At 44.0% G+C, this 18,219-nt stretch overlaps 10 protein-coding genes and 1 non-coding gene across 11 annotated transcripts; 4 read left to right on the top strand and 7 right to left on the bottom strand.

Moving 5' to 3' along the window:
- Positions 1 to 2: 2 nt before the first annotated feature.
- On the bottom strand, positions 3 to 2,765 carry ROT2 (glucan 1,3-alpha-glucosidase ROT2; the record flags this gene model as incomplete). The annotated part of the gene is made up of 1 exon (XM_037285758.1): positions 3 to 2,765. One exon carries the CDS (start codon positions 2,763 to 2,765, stop codon positions 3 to 5), a length of 2,763 nt encoding a protein of 920 aa, XP_037141654.1.
- A 475-nt stretch (positions 2,766 to 3,240) lies between these two features.
- Positions 3,241 to 4,506, top strand: HG536_0H03550 (GATA-type transcription factor; the record flags this gene model as incomplete). Its single annotated transcript, XM_037285757.1, has 1 exon — positions 3,241 to 4,506. The coding sequence occupies one exon, from the start codon at positions 3,241 to 3,243 to the stop codon at positions 4,504 to 4,506; it is 1,266 nt and encodes a 421-aa protein (XP_037141653.1).
- A 63-nt stretch (positions 4,507 to 4,569) lies between these two features.
- MON1 (guanine nucleotide exchange factor MON1) lies at positions 4,570 to 6,309 on the bottom strand (the record flags this gene model as incomplete). The annotated part of the gene is made up of 1 exon (XM_037285756.1): positions 4,570 to 6,309. One exon carries the CDS (start codon positions 6,307 to 6,309, stop codon positions 4,570 to 4,572), a length of 1,740 nt encoding a protein of 579 aa, XP_037141652.1.
- A 241-nt stretch (positions 6,310 to 6,550) lies between these two features.
- Positions 6,551 to 7,095, bottom strand: OM14 (Om14p; the record flags this gene model as incomplete). Its single annotated transcript, XM_037285755.1, has 2 exons — positions 6,551 to 6,995; positions 7,088 to 7,095. The coding sequence occupies 2 exons, from the start codon at positions 7,093 to 7,095 to the stop codon at positions 6,551 to 6,553; spliced, it is 453 nt and encodes a 150-aa protein (XP_037141651.1).
- A 615-nt stretch (positions 7,096 to 7,710) lies between these two features.
- On the top strand, positions 7,711 to 8,478 carry RPS2 (40S ribosomal protein uS5; the record flags this gene model as incomplete). Its single annotated transcript, XM_037285754.1, has 1 exon — positions 7,711 to 8,478. The coding sequence occupies one exon, from the start codon at positions 7,711 to 7,713 to the stop codon at positions 8,476 to 8,478; it is 768 nt and encodes a 255-aa protein (XP_037141650.1).
- A 277-nt stretch (positions 8,479 to 8,755) lies between these two features.
- On the bottom strand, positions 8,756 to 10,255 carry NAB2 (mRNA-binding protein NAB2; the record flags this gene model as incomplete). Its single annotated transcript, XM_037285753.1, has 1 exon — positions 8,756 to 10,255. One exon carries the CDS (start codon positions 10,253 to 10,255, stop codon positions 8,756 to 8,758), a length of 1,500 nt encoding a protein of 499 aa, XP_037141649.1.
- A 431-nt stretch (positions 10,256 to 10,686) lies between these two features.
- Positions 10,687 to 11,070, bottom strand: GPG1 (Gpg1p; the record flags this gene model as incomplete). Its single annotated transcript, XM_037285752.1, has 1 exon — positions 10,687 to 11,070. One exon carries the CDS (start codon positions 11,068 to 11,070, stop codon positions 10,687 to 10,689), a length of 384 nt encoding a protein of 127 aa, XP_037141648.1.
- A 218-nt stretch (positions 11,071 to 11,288) lies between these two features.
- PRP43 (DEAH-box ATP-dependent RNA helicase PRP43) lies at positions 11,289 to 13,607 on the bottom strand (the record flags this gene model as incomplete). The annotated part of the gene is made up of 1 exon (XM_037285751.1): positions 11,289 to 13,607. The coding sequence occupies one exon, from the start codon at positions 13,605 to 13,607 to the stop codon at positions 11,289 to 11,291; it is 2,319 nt and encodes a 772-aa protein (XP_037141647.1).
- Positions 13,608 to 13,852: 245 nt separating this feature from the next.
- Positions 13,853 to 15,614, top strand: COQ8 (protein kinase COQ8; the record flags this gene model as incomplete). The annotated part of the gene is made up of 2 exons (XM_037285750.1): positions 13,853 to 14,143; positions 14,253 to 15,614. 2 exons carry the CDS (start codon positions 13,853 to 13,855, stop codon positions 15,612 to 15,614), a joined length of 1,653 nt encoding a protein of 550 aa, XP_037141646.1.
- Positions 15,615 to 15,843: 229 nt separating this feature from the next.
- Positions 15,844 to 15,944, bottom strand: HG536_0Htrna3W. The gene is made up of 2 exons: positions 15,908 to 15,944; positions 15,844 to 15,880 (listed from the first exon to the last, which is right to left on the bottom strand). It is a non-coding gene; the product is annotated as a tRNA-Trp (tRNA).
- A 1,031-nt stretch (positions 15,945 to 16,975) lies between these two features.
- ARO5 (Aro5p) lies at positions 16,976 to 17,845 on the top strand (the record flags this gene model as incomplete). Its single annotated transcript, XM_037285749.1, has 1 exon — positions 16,976 to 17,845. The coding sequence occupies one exon, from the start codon at positions 16,976 to 16,978 to the stop codon at positions 17,843 to 17,845; it is 870 nt and encodes a 289-aa protein (XP_037141645.1).
- Between the last annotated feature and the right edge of the window lie 374 nt (positions 17,846 to 18,219).

The raw sequence follows: 18,219 nt of genomic DNA, 5'->3' as shown, positions 1-18,219 counted from the left end.
ATTTAAAACATAATCACCCATTCTTCGTCTAGTCTGACAAGAGGATTCAAGATTGCAATGGAGTTCAATCCCTCTCGCGTCGCAGCAACTTCGTATATTTCATGCCCTTTTTGCACTTTAACCAGTTCCTTCACGGTCATTCTGCCCACGGGGAGGATAATCTTCTCGATATACCTGTTGCCGATGAAAATGTGGGAGGAAGGAACGTTTAAAGGAATATTCTTCAGAATCTTGCCCTTCTGCAGCACCACCTGGGTTTCCAAGAACTCGCCAGATTGAAAGTTGAATGTTTCTCCGTCATCCACATAAATCTTGCCCGCTGCATTTTCCAACAGGTCGGGAGCGACTGTGAGTGTGTAGGGATCATTGCGATAGAGCTTAGCGGATCTCCTATACCTCTCCTTGCTGAAAATTATGTGGCCACCTTCAAGCAGCACAGGGATTTTGTCCAGAGGTGCATCCAATTGTTTGATCTCAATGTTTGTCTGAGCCACCAGACTTTCTAATGATGGGTAATGGTAATAAATTCCGGGGGCCAGCGAGATATGAATCGACCTCTGACCTCTTTCTAAGACTGGCTTTACCAATAGGCCTGAGTCGCCGACATAAAATTGATCATCAACGTCATACAGTTCGGGAAACTGTGGTTTTTGGTAAAACATTGGCTTCAATATTGGCGATCCATCTTTGCTTGCCCTATGAAATGTCGAATAAAATGTTGGCAAAAGCGTGTATCTCAACTGTATAGCGTTCCGTACTATTGATTTCAAGGGCTCTTCAAATAAGTAAGGTTCTCTTCTAAGTGTGTCAATGTGCGCATGTGCTCTGAAGAAGGGATACCATAGTCCAGCTTGGTACCATCTCGCTATTAATTCTTCTTCAGGGTTACCTGAAAACCCAGCTATGTCGGCTCCAATGAACGGCATGCCCGCTATGTTGTTGCTCAAACACATAGGTATAGATATTCTTAAGTAATCCCAATTTGCAACGTTATCGCCGGTCCAAGTAGCGGCTGTCCTCTGAGATCCCGAGAAAAAGGATCTAGTCAGAACAAATGGTCTCGTATTTTCTTCAGGGCTTATTGCTTTCATAGATTTATAAGTGGTTTCATGCACGGTCAAGCCGTACAAATTATGGACAGATCTCTCTTCGAAACCATTGTAATGGAGTAAGTCCTTCGGGGCGGTCGTCTCTGGGCCGCTGAAAATTGAGGGCTCGTTCATATCATTCCAAATGTTCAAATTAGCAATACCTTTAGAAAACCTCATGAAAAACTGGGTCCACAAAGATTGACCCGCTGGATCAAACGTATCGATCCAGATTGACTGTCCCGGCCAGCAATGGCCGACAAAAGTCTGCCCTTTGCAGTCCTTGACGGCCACATTATCCCTCACTATGGAATCACTTACTTCATAGTCTTCTTTTAGGTGAGGATCTATTAGCACAGTTAGCTGTCTCCCAAGCTTAGCCAACCTTTTCAGTAACCTTGATGGGTTAGGAAAGGAGTCCGATTTCCAAGTGAAGAACTTTCTTTCATCAGTATACTCGATATCCAGCCAGATATTGTCATAAGGAATATGAGCGCGATCCATCTCGGAATCAACGGTGAGCACATCAAGTTCGTCATTGTAGTTCCATCTGCATTGGTGGTAGCCCAACGAAGACAAAGAAGGCAAAAAGGGTCTTCCTGTTAAAAAGGTATACTTCTCAGTGATTTCTGAAGGCTCATCGCCGAAAAACAGTACCACGTCGATAATGCCGGATTCGGACATCCAATGTGTCTTAGTATCATGGTCGTCATATTTTATATCGACCCAGGTGTCTGCTGCGTTAACCCAAAACACTCCAATGCTTGACTCTGGTTTTGAGGCGATCATAAGAGGAATTGAACCATACGTTGGAAAAGTGGAATTCAGGTTGTATTCAAATACATCCACATTAAACAATCGGTAGGGATCCCGATCCGTCGTATCTCTAAGTCTAAGCGAATCTGCATGTTCTGGGATACCAAAGACATTGCTATAATGCTTAAACGTGATATCAAGCGCTACTGACTCAGGCCCGAAAGGCAAAGAATCTGCCTGTGAATATTGGAAGTCATCACCAAACATGTTAAAACTAGATTCTTCAGGAGCCAAATGACGGTAGTTATCTTCTTTCGATCTGTAGTGTTCAAAATTGAGGAAAGAGCGCTCATTAACCACCAAAGCCTGCTGTCCCCGATGGAAAACCTTCATGAGAAAAGATTTAGTGTGAAGTTCAAGCTTTACTGTCTTGTCGGGGCTCGCTATCGTGTAGACGTCGCTCTGTAGCCATCCTCTCTTGATTCTGGGACGCTTTGCGCCATGCGTTTCGGCGCAGTCAAATGCCCACTTAGACGTTTCATTGTATCGCCTGGAAGATAAGGACTGGGGAAGGTTCTCAATTGTGGGTCTATTCTCATCAACAGTGAATCTGATCGAATTATTGCTGAGGATGGCCAATGAGAAAGGAAGACTAACCGATGCATGATTCCCATCAGGTCTTTCAACCCTTTTTATGATGCTAGCTCTCATTACATTATCATCTTCATCGAAATTTACGCTTTGCAGATCAATTGAGTAGTACTTACTGCCCGATTCGCTTATACTGCTGCCATATGCACGGTTTCTATGGCAAAATCCGGACTGAGCACATGTCTTCAAAAGATAGTCCGTGAACCCAAAAACAAGCTGAAATCGGGTTACTAGGCAAAACAATAGTAACACCACTCTATTCGGGTACATGATGGTTCATACCTTTTAGCCTGTTTCTCCTAATCTGCTTTCTCTATTGTAGATCCCACTTCGCCTATACTTCCTCAGTAACATGGAATCATCTTTGACGGCTATTTTGGTCTGTCGCGCCAGTGACAGTAATTCAGAAACTAGAAGTTAGAAATATTGATGAAATTCATTTGAGAAACTTGCTAGCTTTCCAGAAACAGCCGCATCTCATTCAATTGTTAGTTGCCCAGGGGATGTCTGTTGATGAGAGACAAGGGTTAAAATGTTCAACAATGGCGACGCAGTTGCGGATGGTGCCTTTTGAAGCTGAGAAATATTCCGTGTTTCTCCCGAGCTGTAATCCAAATATAAAAGATAGACTGTCGTGATTCATGCATCGGGGTAAAAGAGATCCCATAAACGCTGGTTGGAGAAGATTTTTCCACGCTGATGCCAAGTGTTAACAACTGAGGACATATTACAACGAAAGGGAAGCATGAAAAATGATACGACTAGTAGGTCCAGCACCGTAGGGATCTGTAGTGAGGATGGTGCTAGAGTTTCATATGATTATTACTTCAGTTTAGATTCGAGAAATAAGTTGACCAAAACTGCAAGTCAGCAGAGGAGAGGAAGGTTGGTCCAGTCATTTCCTCCTCCACCGCCGCCGCCGCCACCAACAAGAGAGTCTTCGGTACCACCAGCAGAACGTCTGACTACGTCTAGCGCCACATCCAGTGTCATATGTAAGACCCCTTACTTGAGACTGGACGGAGTCCCTCGCAACTTACCAGATCTCAGATCATACAGTGTTCTAGCTGGAAGTACGACTTTCATTAGAAGTAGCGGAATAAGGGGAACACTTCCTCGAATTAGGAAGTTAGAAGTTAGGAAGCAATGTCACATGCCCTTAGCCGACGTTCTGGTTTCCAGTGGAGGTCCCACAAGCGGCAGTCAGCACGGCTCAACATCTGTAAAGCGTGCAAGTGAAGTTGATTCACATGAACAGGACGCAGCTACCGCTCTGCTGGTTCTTAAGCAATGTAGTCTGAAAGTAGCAGACATGACGAGGAGTTGGTCTCATCTCAATACAGTACCCTTGTGTGACTTCATCGTTGCCCAAAAAAACTGCCAGAGAATGTTGGACAACATCGAAACTTTAAAAGACGTCAGAATACAGGTCAGGGAAGCAACGGCCGTGGAGGATGTGAATCAAAATGATGAGCTCACACGGCATGCTATCGAGAAACGGAAGCGTAAGAACTTATACAAATCCCGCTCTAGGGCCTTTCCTTCACGATCGTCATCAGTCATCTCAGTAGTTAACGTCATTAAGAAAGAGAGGGAGAACGAAACACGAAGCCAAAGTACTTCGTCTGAATGTACTACCACAAAGTCGCCAACCGAAATGGCCTGTGATATATCACGGCAGGAGCCGCATTCATCATACAATGAGCCTAGCCGCCAGTCGTCATCGTCATCGTCATCGGATTACGCGAAAAGAGTACTGGGTAAAATTGGCAAAACCTCGAAATCTGGAAAGAACAGGAATACCCATATGAAGTGTTTGCAGTGTTCTGCGACTGATACTCCTGAGTGGAGAAAAGGGCCCGTAGGGCCTACAACCCTTTGTAACGCTTGTGGATTGTTCTATAAGAAGTTATTGAAAAGGTTTGGCGGAGACACAGCGGATGTAATCATGAAAATGCGGCAAATCAAGAATCCTCAGGACAGAAAAGTTCCGAGGAGCGCTTCTTCGTGATACTAGGCTCCCATTAGCATGACCAATTCTGTATGTCAATTTGTAAGTGATTTATGAAATGATTCAAAACACGGCCCCATCACTAACAAAGAGCCTTTGCTCATGTCTTGCGCACCACTTAATAATTCTCTTGGCACTTTTTAGCACAATATTTTTGTCACTCGTGCCATTGTTGCAAATGAGGTAAAGTTCGAATTTTCGAGTAGTCCACGCTAATCCCATCATACTTATTTTCTCTCTTTGAAAGACAGCCTGGTCGGTGGATCTTTCGCCGACTGCTTCTGCTTCTTCCCACTGGACGAAATTTAAAGTTGACTTGCTATGTGCGCTGCCATCGTCGCGGAAAACCGAATTATGAATTAGTTGATAGTATGTGATAATCTTCTTCTCATATTCTTGAGTTTGTCTTTCATTTCCTGCTTGCAAGACAAACTGCAGTTCGGGCATAATATATTGCACATGCTTCTTGGATTTGTAAATAAAATGATGAACTAACGGTGCAGGAATATCGCTTATTTTTATATCTTTTGCCCGATATATGTGATCGATGAGAGAATTTGCCAGTAAGTTCTTGATCAAGTTGCCGCCCAGGGTTTTCAGTGGAAAAAAAGCGTCTTTCTGCGCACTGATGAGAACAAGCACTGGTCTTTTACCTGCGCTAGCCTCTGCGCAAGCTTTTGTAGAGTCCGGTAACAGCTTGATATAACAGTATAGGAACCCACTCGAATTAAACTTGGGGAAACAGATCGGAACCCACATCTCTTGCTGATCTTGGAGATTCCGGAAATGGTGATATATGAGACAGAAGAGAAGATTCAAATCTGTGGTATGCAAAGTGTGACCTCTGGGTCGCAGCACAGAACCGAGCTTATTATCTGGTGCTACAATAAGCCCGTAGAGCAGGGTGCCTCTCGGTAGGTCTGATTCCTTCAGTAGACATTGTAGCATTGCTTCATGTATCTGAGCTCTGTGTGTTTTTTTCAAACTGAGACATTGTAATGCTCCAAGTAGCACATCTGGATACAATCTTTCGCAGATTAATGAGCATATTTCATCTAAATTCTCGAAATCTGTAGCCTCCATGAAATTTCGCAAATCGAAATTTTCCCTTCTGCTGAAAAATCTTGTCAGCTGTCTCTGGCTCAACGATGACAACAAATACGAGTGTAGGAAGTCCAGCTGATTGATCAATTCGTTCGAAGTCTCGCCTCGATCAGAGTAAGCGGCCAAAAAAATCGGTGATCGATCTAAGAACGCTAATTTGGCCTTGCCGCACGAAATGGTCCTTATATCCGATGAGTTCTGAAGTTGAAAATAGCTCATCACTGTATTGATAATACCCATTAGCGAGGTCACCTGCTCGTCACATCCATGCATAGAGTAAATCGGTTTCCCTGCCGAAGTCAGGATAAAGAAGTTTTTATCCCAGGATGAGATCTCTTGATTTTCTAAGTCGCTTACGGGATTTCTACTGGCAAATACCGTCGGCACATCCATACTCACGATTGGGTGGTTCCAACTACTCGAACCCAGAATCGAGTAATCGTTGGAGTACAAACTCTGCGATAATGACTCCAACAACCCTTCATCATCCGTGTCTTGATTTTCCCCCGGTACCACTGAAGGCGGAGATGGAACACTGGCTTGGAACGTCGACTGATCAAGCGTTATCGACGTTGTTGGCTCGGAAACGACCCCATTCAAGGGTCCAAAAGAGCTCGTCTTCGGAGCCGCTGCCGGCCGAAAGCGGTTCAAATCTGCGGAACATGAACCGTCTATATACTGCTCATCCACCGTATTCATACGAGCGCCTTCACGACTATCACAAGCCTTTAATCTAGCCTTGTGCCACAGGTAAATAATGAAATCCCACTGGAAGGAAGACCTTAATCAAGACTGCCTTATCTAACTTCGGGTAACGGCTGCGGTTTCATCCGGCAGCAACATATCACAAAGATATCATCATACATTTGATAATGGTCATTGCATAGAGAAAAATGGGTATATTTTCGATCTACATACCGAGATGCTTCATCAAGGGCCTCTAAGGCTTCTTCTTGTCGTACTTCGAGTAGTATTTGACGGACAGCACCGTATCGATGGCCAGCAGAGCGGTGGCACTACCGACCAGGCAAAGAATGTCTCCATCGGATTTGTTCTTCAAATACCTTGCGTCATACTTGGCATAACCGGTCAGCAATGCGCCAATCACACCTGAGCCCGCCAACACATTTAGCAGAATCACAGGATTCTTCAACTCAGTCATAGCCCTGCAGGCAGCGCTACGCGCGTACTGCATCGACGACTGCCCTGTTCCATAAACGTAGTTGGCAGCCTCGTAAAACTTGGTCCAAATGTAACTCGAGCACTGATGTGCCTTCTCCCGGTAGTAAGGCTCATCCTTCTTTACCTCTTCGGCGGCCTTCTTTAGCTCCTCGCCTGCTCTTTCGGCGTGTTTTTCAGCTCTCTTACTGTGTTCTGCATGATGTCTTTCCACCAAAACATATATATGCAAATGTTAAGCCAGAAACAGTTAGTAAGCGCGAATTTTAAAACCCCCCACAATCGCTACTTCACATACTCAGACATTTCTGCTTTAATTGTTGGAAAGTCAGATCTGTTTTACAAACCTCCCTTCGTCAACTCACAAAGCAGTAAGAAAGTGTAGGGAAGAAGTAAACGGAAACAACAACAAATCCGTGCTATTTAAATAGCCATGGTCTGTCCCCTAAAAACCCACCCCTTTAAAACCGTTCCCCCGATGGACTGTTTGCTCTCTGGAAAGATCTCCCACTGCCGCCGTTGATTTTCTCCGCGCGAGCAATCTTGCAAAGGAAGACACGTCGTCGGACTTTCCCCGGAGCCGATAATGCCAAATCAATTGGGACTGTTCTCTGTAAATGTACGGGTTTCAAATTTTTTGAACATCCGTAAACCCGATTTTTTCAAATCGTTATTTTTTTCGTGCATTCTCATGTCGTGCGACAACGCGCAGACGCAAACTTGTCGATAGGTGATGGATCTTGGAAAATGTCACTAGTAGCGTCAAATTCAATGAACAGGACGCTTGCGGTGCTATGTTGTAGGGATCGGCTACTGGTTTCCAAAGCATCGCTGTTCATTGTCGACCGAAAGTTACCTAACATCAACTTTCCGTGATCCATTCCGACATATCCGCTTAGCAAGAACAATCCGCAAGAAAAGATGTCAGCTCCAGCTCCAGAACAAGCTCCAAGAAGAGGTGGTTTCGGTGGCAGAAACAGAGGCCGTCAAGGTAGAAGAGGTGGCAGAAATGTCGAAGAGAAGGGCTGGGTTCCAGTTACCAAGTTGGGTAGATTGGTGAAGGCCGGTAAGATCACTTCCATCGAGGAGATCTTCTTGCACTCTTTGCCAGTCAAGGAATTCCAAATCATCGACACCTTGTTGCCAAACTTGTCTGATGAAGTTATGAACATCAAGCCAGTTCAAAAGCAGACCAGAGCTGGTCAAAGAACCAGATTCAAGGCTGTCGTTGTTGTCGGTGACTCCAACGGTCACGTCGGTTTGGGTATCAAGACCGCTAAGGAAGTCGCTGGTGCCATCAGAGCTGGTATCATCATTGCTAAGTTGTCTGTCATTCCAATCAGAAGAGGTTACTGGGGCAGTAACTTGGGTCAACCTCACTCCTTGGCTACCAAGACCTCCGGTAAGTGTGGTTCTGTCACTGTTAGATTGATCCCAGCCCCAAGAGGTTCTGGTATCGTTGCTTCCCCAGCTGTTAAGAAGTTGTTGCAATTGGCTGGTTTGGAAGACTGTTACACCCAATCCAACGGTTCTACCAGAACTTTGGAGAACACTTTGAAGGCTGCCTTTGTTGCCATTGGTAACACTTACGGTTTCCTGACTCCAAACTTGTGGGCTGAGCAGGCTTTGCCACTGTCCCCAATGGATGTCTACGCCGATGAAGCTGCCATCGAAAAGAAGAGATTCTAAGGTACTGTTAGTAGTTGATTTATGTAGCCAATTCTTTTAATGTACTTGTGGTTCTGTTTTTTTGACGTTTAACTTCTCTGGTTGCTAGGTAGATCGCATCAACAGGTCAAAGCCTTTTGACCATATTGCTGCATATATGAATCGATCTACTTCAAACAATTTCTACGTTGATCAAGAATGAACACAACCACTTATGCAAATGGTTAACGTATGCTTCTTTTTTTTTTTATTATTCTTTTAAACATAATATAATACATTGTAGAAACCAAACACGTTTTCAGCTCATGTCAGTATCGTTATCTGGTTGTTGTTGAATGGCGTGAATTGATTGCAGTGTGTTTTGAGGAGCCGCATTTTCGATATGAGCTCCGTCCGGAAGAGCAAATGGTCTCTGGCTCATGCTAGAAACACCATTGTTATTGAAACCTGGTTGAGTATTATTGTTGGTCTCTCCCTTTTGCGGAATCACCCTACCCTCGGGATGCCTGAAAAGACAGTAAGCATTGCGGCACTCTATACCAAACTTACAGTCTTCGTTGATCGGGTGTCCAAAAAGACAGTCAATTCGAGTGCAATTGGCACCTTCGCGGCACATGATGTGAGAGCGAGCATGTCTAAATTTACAGCGCTTGTTGGTACAATGGCTGCCAAATTTACACTGTTCCAAAGACTTTTCAACCGGACGAGCAGCTAATGGAGCAGTTGGCTTAAATTTCTTGTGACCCAAAGGAGCCACTTCTTTAATTTTCGATAACGATGAGTGAGCTTTCTTACACTTAGGATCGGCACATTCTAGGTTCGCAGCACACCACACCAACTCCAGCACTTTAGCATCTTCGTTGGCAGGAGTCGGATGACCAAAAGGACACATCGGATTCGAGCATAAAGCTCCGAATTTACAAAGCACGATACCAGTCTGAATTGGCTTGGTCCTTGCCGCTATTATTGCGGCTTTCCTCTGCTGAAATTCTTCACGTGTCTTCTCGATCTCTCTCATCAACTCTTCATCTTCATTGGGGTGAAGATATTCGCAAGTTCCTGGCGGTTTAGGACAGTTGGGGTAATCGTTGCAAACTTTCGTGGGATGCGCGTGAGGGCATGATCTTCCTAATGGGCAGCGAGGGAACAGTTTACAGCGACCTTCCTTCTTCTGATGAACCAATTTAATATTGCCATTCCCTTCATCCATGCCAAGTGCCCTAGCCAATGGATTGAACCTCGCATTCTGGCCTCTGTTATGACCGCGAGAAGCTCCGCGAGTTGACCCGCGACTTCCACGGGTCCCACGCTGCTTTCCGACAGCACCAACCTTCTGGGAATACTGAGATTGGCCTCCTGGAAAGTTGGAACTATCGTCCTGTACCACAGGTTGCTTAGGAACAAAGTTAGCAAAGGCTGACAGAGACTCCGCCGGTGCCGCAGCAGATGGCTGCGGCTGTGGCTCCTGCTGGGGCGGCTGTTCTTGTTCTGGTTGCTGGATTTCTGGCCCGGCAGTGGCTCCTCTGATCTTAGAAACGATGCCCTCCACCGTTTCTCCTTGTTGCAGGGCTTCCAGCGCGAAAAACGCAGTTTGAACAACATCAGTCAGTGCTGCTGGAGAGACTGAATCAAAAAGTGTAGAGAGTTCTTGAACAACGCTCTCAACTGTACCACCGTTAACCATCAGTAGCACAATGTATTCAGCAACATATTTGATATCCTCGTGGAAGTTGGGAAGTGTGCCCAGCTTCTCAGCCACAATGACTTTCAAACTTTCTGTCAACTGTTCTTGAGACATAACTACAGATGATCCTCTCTCCCGGGTCTTGATTGTGATTAATAAGTGAGAAGAATTGTGTCTGCTAGCTTATATATAAGCGATTCGAAAGTCTAAAATTCTTCATCACTATATACGTAAGATACCCATCCTAAGCTCTTAAACCTGAACAATTTTATAAGAATACTAATAGCGTAGGGCTTTGCGCTAGCCTTGTGATTCTTCAGAGTCGTTACTTGCGTGTCCGGTTTATGATATTTTTTTGCTGAACTTTTGCATCTTTTTTCAGTCTTTTTGTTGCGATTCTAGTGCATGTGTCAGCGTCTTAAACTGTGTCGCCAATCGAAAATGTAAGCGAGAGCGATACCGACAACTGGAATTGCGATGAATGGCCCAAGCTCTATTTCTCTACCGGTTAGAAAAGAGGGGCTGCTGGCGCTGGACGCCGTTTCTTAATAATAGCTGCCCCTTCTTTGGTAGAGTCTCAATACTCCGGTGGACCGCAGAAGTTCTTCATCCAGCTCTTTGAAAAGTTCCTCCAGATCCCAAGAGCCGTCCGAAACTCTTGATCTGAGGGCAGAGCGGTATAACCCCTTTGCTCGTTCTCTTGTTTGCATTGCATGGCTCATCAGGGAAGGAATCCCCGACGACACAGAGCCTGTAGTCCTGTAAGAGATTACTTCATCAGTAAGAGCATGGAGCTCATTTATAGCATCAAGCATGGCCTTCTGAGCACTTGTGTAGATTAGTAATTTTGATAAATCACTGTCATTGGCTCCGTTGTACAATGGCTCCTGCCAATCCTCGATGAAAAGGGTCAATTTTCTCTGTGACATCCTAAACCTATTCCAGTCCCTCTACTCAATAGCAACTTGTGGTGAACCGACAAGCTTTTAAAACCTCCCTCTTGTTTTCTGTTCAAAGGGGTTTTCTAGGTGGCACCGTCTTGGGTAACTTTGTATTATGGCGCAAGTGTCTATATGTGTAAACTTCCGAAGAAGTGTGAGGTGTATCAAAGAATAATATACAATTTACGTCCTAATTAGCCATGAATTTATTTTCCATTATGCTTGTCCTTCTTGCTCTTCTTCTTGTGTTTTTCAGTTTTTAGCTGCTTCATGGTGTGCACTCTTTCATGGATCCTCTCAAGCGACAACTTAACATCACCTTTCTGGAAATTTTCTAGGTCGTAATAGGCTGGCGCAATTTCTATTAGCCACTCGGGCCTCACCGATGTAACCGTGCGTATGTAGTTTTTTGTCGTTAGAACAAACTCATTGTAGATAACCCATTCCGCATCGTGGCCCAGAACTGTGCTTGGATGTATCAAGACATCCTGATTGTCCTTAACAGTAATGTATCCTTTGCCGCCTGAACGCTTCTTGGCCACCTGCATGAAAAACCCGGAGGCTAGGGCTTTTCTAATGTTGTCAAAGTACTTTGGACTTTCGAAGTCGGTCGTGTTTAGTTCTAGGTTATACCGAATCATTAGCCTCTCCAGCTGAGAACGAATGTTGTCTGCTGCAGCAAGCGATCTATAATTCAAGAAGTGATCCCGGCACCACTTGTGTATACCGTATTCGTAGGCTTCGTCCGACTTGAAAGCATGGTAAACGTTCAGCAGAGTTATGTGGTCACCGTCGGAGTGTGCAAAATAGTTCTTGGTATCATCAGCTCTTTTCTTGTCCTTCGATGGACGCATGAACACGTTGGGCACGGAAAGCATGGCAACAATGGTCAAAATTTCTTCAGAACAGTTGAATTCAAATGAGCCAATCAGCATGACAGCCAACATTGGGTCAAGTGGGAACTGGGAGGCCAGTCTACCCAATGCTGTTAAATTACCCTCGTCATCTAAGCACGCCAAGTAGTTCAGTTCTTCGAGAGCCCTCATCATGGTCTCTGGAGCCGGAGGATCCATAAAATCGAAGTGCACAAGATCATCGATACCCAGCTTCTTCAATTCTAGGACAGTGGATGACAGATTTGAGCGCAGAATCTCGGGGTAACTTTGCTCAATCAATTCTTTCTTGAAAGCTTCTTCTGTGTATAATCTGAAACATTTACCGGGTCTGGTACGACCGGCACGACCAGCTCTCTGTTGAGCAGATGCCTTAGAAATAGGTGACACAAGCAATGATTCGACCCTGATACGAGGATTGTAGACTTTCTGTTTAGAAAACCCCGGATCGACAACATAAACTATACCATCGATGGTCAAAGATGTCTCTGCGATATTGGTGGACACCACGACCTTTCTACCAGGCCTTCCATTATGCGACTCAGGGGCAGGCTCGAAGATACGCTGCTGTAAATGAGGTGGTAAAGAACCATAAAGTGGATAGACAGATAGAGGACCGCAGCCTTCTTCCCTCACCAATTGGTCACCTTCGAGGGATATCTTTCTTACAGCATCTTCGATCTCGTCTTCACCTGTCAGAAACAAAAGAATATCACCAGATTCTTCCGTGGCGTGTATTTGCAAAACAGTGCGAATAGCAGAATCCAAGTAATCTCTTTGGAACTCGGGAGTGTAATAAATCTCCACTGGGAAAGTTCTGCCAGGAACTGCTAGCAGAGGAGCGTTATGAAAATACCGCTGAAACTTCTCTGCATCCAAAGTGGCTGACATGACAATAATTTTCAAATCGGGTCTCTTCAAAACCACTTGCTTCAATAAGCCCATCAGAATATCTGTAGCCAAAGTACGTTCGTGTGCTTCATCTAAAATGATACAGGAGTAGCGTTTCAATTCATGATCCTCCATAGCTTCTCTTAGAAGCATACCATCAGTCATGTACTTCAAAATAGTTCTGTTGGAAGTCTTGTTTTCAAATCTAATGGAGTAACCGACTTCCTCGCCCAGTTTAACATCCATTTCCTCAGCAACTCTTTGTGCAACCGACATCGCGGCCACACGACGTGGTTGAGTACAGGCTACCTGGGTATTCTGTAGGTGAGGCATTTCATCGAACAGCACAAATTGAGGAATCTGTGTTGTCTTACCGGAACCGGTCTCACCAACAAAGACCATGATCTGGTTGTTCTGATAAATCTTCAAAAATTCTGCACGTTGAGCGTGAACTGGTAGTTCACGTCTAATCTTCAGTATGTCAAAATACCTTGGTGTAAACTCTTGGCCAGTAAAAGGATTGATCTTGGCATCCTCCAACTTCGCAGCCTGCTCTGTAGTCGTTTGATGGCGAGTTAAACCACTAAATTCCCCAGCATCATGATGCTCAAGTGGTTCCTCTGGTGGGATGGGATGAGTTTTAGTTCTCTCCTCTGCTATTTCGGCTGCAAGCTCAGGAACGGACGTCGTCACCGGATCAAAGTGCTCCGTTTTTTCTGACAGTCTTCTTTTAGATCCCATTGTGAACAACGGATTATCTCGGCAGATATGGGTGGTCCAAAACCTCTACTATGGCTCTAAATATGGTTAAAACTTTAGCTCATCGCCAGTCTCGCTATTATTCTTACTTGAAAAATTTTAGGTCGGGTAACCCCATCTTGAAGTGATAGGCAGTTTAGCTTTAACGAGCCCGTTTTACTACAGGGACACGACTAAGAGCTGTGATGAGTCCCTGTGTTGGTGTCTAGATATTCCAGATAGTTGGTATGAGCAATAGACGTAGCCTTTACCATGCCTTTTGTCTGGTATCTTCTGCTAGGCAGGTCTTGAAGGGTTCTGCCTCGATAGCTAAGGAGTCGCTAGCGCAATGGGTCAACACTTCCCGCATAACAAGACCCATCTTAATGCAGTATCAGTGTTATTACGATCCACAATGGGAAGATGCGAAAAGGCTGTCGGAGCAAGTGAAGGCAAAGGCTCGTCAGCCTCCGAGAAAGGGCAAGAAGAGCACAAGTACGAGACATTACTCAACCTCATCAAGACACAGCAATGATGAAGTATGTAATTGAGACACGTTGTCCGCTTATTCATAGCGTCAATGATGGGAAAAATGTTTCTTTATCCTGCTTTCCATCAGACACTAACGTTGCATTGAAATGCACATAGCAGGTTGGGGAAGTTGAGGAGATATCAGAAAAGAGGAAGCAAGAGCTGCAAAGCTCGCGAGTACCATCTTCGCGTATATCACGTCTGTTTCATTATGGTTCATTAGCGGCAGGTGTAGGGATTAACGCTGCCTCAGATGGCTTCTCTCAGATGGCAAGAGGACAAAGCCCGAGTTGGAAGTCACTGATCTATTCGGATAGTAATATTGATAGAATCGCTAAGAAGTTCTCCCAGATGAGAGGCGCTGCGTTAAAGATCGGCCAAATGATGTCGTTCCAGGATGACAAAGTGTTGCCAAAGGAGTTGTACGAAATAATATCGCGAGTCCAGAACAGCGCCCATTATATGCCCCACAGACAGCTTGAGAGAGTTTTGAAGCGAGAGCTGGGCTCGGATTGGCAAGATAAGTTTTGTTCCTTTGATAGGGTTCCAATCGCGGCTGCCAGTATCGGACAAGTTCATAATGCAGTTTTGAAGAATGGGGACAAGGTTGTTGTGAAGATTCAGTACCCTGGTGTGAAAGACTCTATTGATTCAGATCTGAACAACCTCTTGATGCTGTTGGTGGCATCGCGACTGCTTCCCAAGGGTTTGTTCTTGGACAAAACCGTCGCGAACGCTAGGACTGAACTCAAGTGGGAGTGTGACTATGTAAGAGAATCTCAAGCGTTGAAAAAATTCGGAAAACTGTTGGAGGATGATCCCGTGTTTGTAGTTCCTCACGTTTACTCTGATCTAACCACTACGAATATTATAACAATGGCTCGAATGGAAGGTACTGAGATCATGAAACTACCAAAGACAACGTCACAGGATGTGAAAGATTTCATATCGGAGAACATCATGAGGTTATGTTTAGAGGAGATTGCCACTTTCCAATATATGCAGACAGATCCCAACTGGGCAAACTTCCTGTACAATGAAAAGACAAAAAAGATTGAATTACTAGATTTCGGTGCGTCGAGGCCTTATCCAGCAGATTTTGTCATGCGCTATCGCAAGTTATTGACTCTCGCGACATTGAAAGATCGCGAGGGTGTTTGTAAAGTCTCACAAGAGCTTGGATATCTGACTGGTTTAGAATCTCAAGCTATGATTGATGCCCATGTGAATAGTGTCATGACTCTGGGCGAACCGTTTTGCGGACCACCTGAACAGGTCTTTAGCTTCAAGGATCAAACCGTTTCCGATAGGATAAGGTCAAATATTGGGTTGATGTTGAATGAACGTTTATGTCCACCGCCAGAGGAAACTTACTCGCTGCATAGAAAGTTTAGCGGAATTTTTCTGTTATGTGCAAGAATGAGTGCCTCCGTCCATTGTGCAAAGCTATTCAGAGATATCCTTGCAGTTGAAAAGTAAAAGAGATTGCTTTAATTAGCTGCTGACTGCATATGTAATCTTCTACAATGTACCTTAGTTTACATAAGGCAGATCCAACTTAAAGGTCTCGATAGAGTATGAGAAGCAACAAGCACATCCAACTTGAAAGATGAAGAAAGAAGGAGTAGTGATATTTGCAGGAAAGTACTGTAACTATTCATAAGTTGAAGTTCTCGATTTTGGCGATTTTTCAAAAAAAAAATAAGATTGAAACGGACAGGAATTGAACCTGCAACCCTTCGATTGCAATTCCGTGGAAATTCCAGGATTTAACTGGAGTCGAAAGCTCTACCATTGAGCCACCGCTTCTATCTTTTGTTGCAAATTATTTTTCTATTAAGGATCATCCCAACCATTTCATTATCGATATACTTCAACAGCTCAGCATGTATAGTGCTAATTGCTATTGATGCTACGTAACGCTGTTTCAATCAAGAATGAAACTTCGGTTTCCTAACCTCTGATCTTATGACATTCAGAGAACTTAGGAACCATCAGTGTGCAATATCATCAGGCCACTGATAAAACCTAGTACGAAAAGAGTGAAGCTCTTTCCATCGTATAAGCTGTATTTCTTAGGTACAGTTGAATTGTAAATCCAGACCTGGCATGCTATCGTCTCTCGTCATTGCGAGAAATGAATTCAGATCCGCTAAACGGCATATTCAAAGTCGACGGTCTGCATGTATTCCTTTTACTGGAAGTCTTGGGAGAGTGTGCTTCGGAGAGCGGCTGGTTGATATTTCGCTCCCCCCAGACGACTAAGAAATAAGTATGATAATCAACATCAAGCCAATCCAGATACTAGTTCTCTTGTATATTGTGAATATTTAATCTTTTTTATTAACGTTTTGTACCGAAAGCGCGTAATTTAGAACCAATACCCAATGAGACGTACCTAAATCCCAGAAATAAAGTGCGATTGAAAAATTAGAGAGTACTCCAATTAGCACCTCTTTTTTAAAGCTGTTAATGCACAGCATTGTATGCAACTCATCAAGATAAGTTGTTCAGCAATTGGCGAAGATTTTGTATTTACTTAGCTTCATGAAATTTACAGCTTCGATATCTACTGTCAAGCTGAATCCCGCTCTTGCTTATAGCGGTAGAAAGTTGATAATTGATAGAGGAGTCAGACTGACTGTAACCGGCGAGCTTTCTAAGTTTCCTTAGTAGAATAAAAATTTTTTTTAAGTCTTGTTGTATAGTGACTCACTAGATAAATTACGGCAGATTACTCATTTTTTCAGCAAACCGAAAGGATTTTAAAGCTGGCTAATCCACTGTATAAAGCTGTCGTTGTGTCCATCTCATATCTGGATTCGATTAATCAAAGGACTATGACTGGATCAGTTGATATCGAGGGACTCGCACGAGCTTTTGACGAAATGATAAAGGATCGGAAAATACCGTCTCCAAAGAACCAGGCGATCTTCAACGAGATCTGCAAGACCATAGTGACCTCGCAACTCAAGCCACTCCTGGAGTTTGTCGACATATTGCTTGAGAAGTTCATGTATCCACGTACCGAGTCGGACTCCTTAGCTACGCTTCTGAGCTCACAACATGCGGATACCTTGCAGAGATCCAGATCTGGTAGCTTTGAAGTTTTCGATTTGGGACATCCAAGAGTATTAGAGATCATCATGGTTAGGCAAAAGATCGTGGAATTGAGGAAAACAGGCAAACAAGGTTGGAAAATTACAGAATACGGATCCAAGGTACTGCGAAAATTGAACCAAATATACCTTCTACTTGTCCACTTATTGCAAGTCCTCAGTGATCACATCGAAGCCCCGCTGAATGCTTTGTTTTACAGGAATATTATCATACAGAGCATATCTCACTTCCAAATTGCATTCGAAACATTCAAGTCCTTAGATTTTATCATCCACGCCCTCCTGAGAAACCTACAAAAATCCGGTACTACTGACAGCATAATTTTCAGTGTGGACGATTCACTATTGCTCAAGATCAAAGATTTCTCAGCTAACAGCTTGGTCTGGTACGAAAGCCTCATGATAGAGTCCACAGCCCTTCGCGAGTATCTTCTTGTTGAGACCAAGATTTTTGAGACTGGGGATGAACAGGATCTATCAAAAAAAGGGATTGATTCTTACGCTCTAAAGGTCATTTACGATTCCAAGTTTGAATCGTTTCTCGAAAGGAGAAAGGCAAGATTGAACATAAGCAACCGGAGAATTTTTTAGATAAATTTTAAAACAAATATATCTAGCACGTAATGAATCAGCAATTGAGCAGGTCCTCTTGCTCTCGACCAACCATTTGAGTCTTGGCGATGACAGCATTTACTGACACATATCACCTGACGTACCGTTGATCACCTAATAGTTCATCAGATTTCCTATTTGGGAAAAACAAAAACAAGCCTGGGCATCACCACAAGAATACTCACAAAGGCGACGTTGATAGGGCTTGATTAGTGGTCTTGAGATTCTGTCGATTAAGCTGAGAGTGCTTGCTTTAAGATTGTTTTCGCTAGACTGAAGGGAATCTTTGAGTCCCACAAGTCAGTTGATTGGGGTAAAAAGATCTACAGAGATATTGTGCCTTTAAAGTGTGG

Source organism: Torulaspora globosa, chromosome 8 (assembly GCF_014133895.1).
Source record: "Torulaspora globosa chromosome 8, complete sequence".
NCBI lineage: Eukaryota > Fungi > Ascomycota > Saccharomycetes > Saccharomycetales > Saccharomycetaceae > Torulaspora > Torulaspora globosa.
The sequence above is the reverse complement of the archived record's forward strand: the minus strand, read 5'-3'. Positions and strand labels throughout refer to the sequence as shown.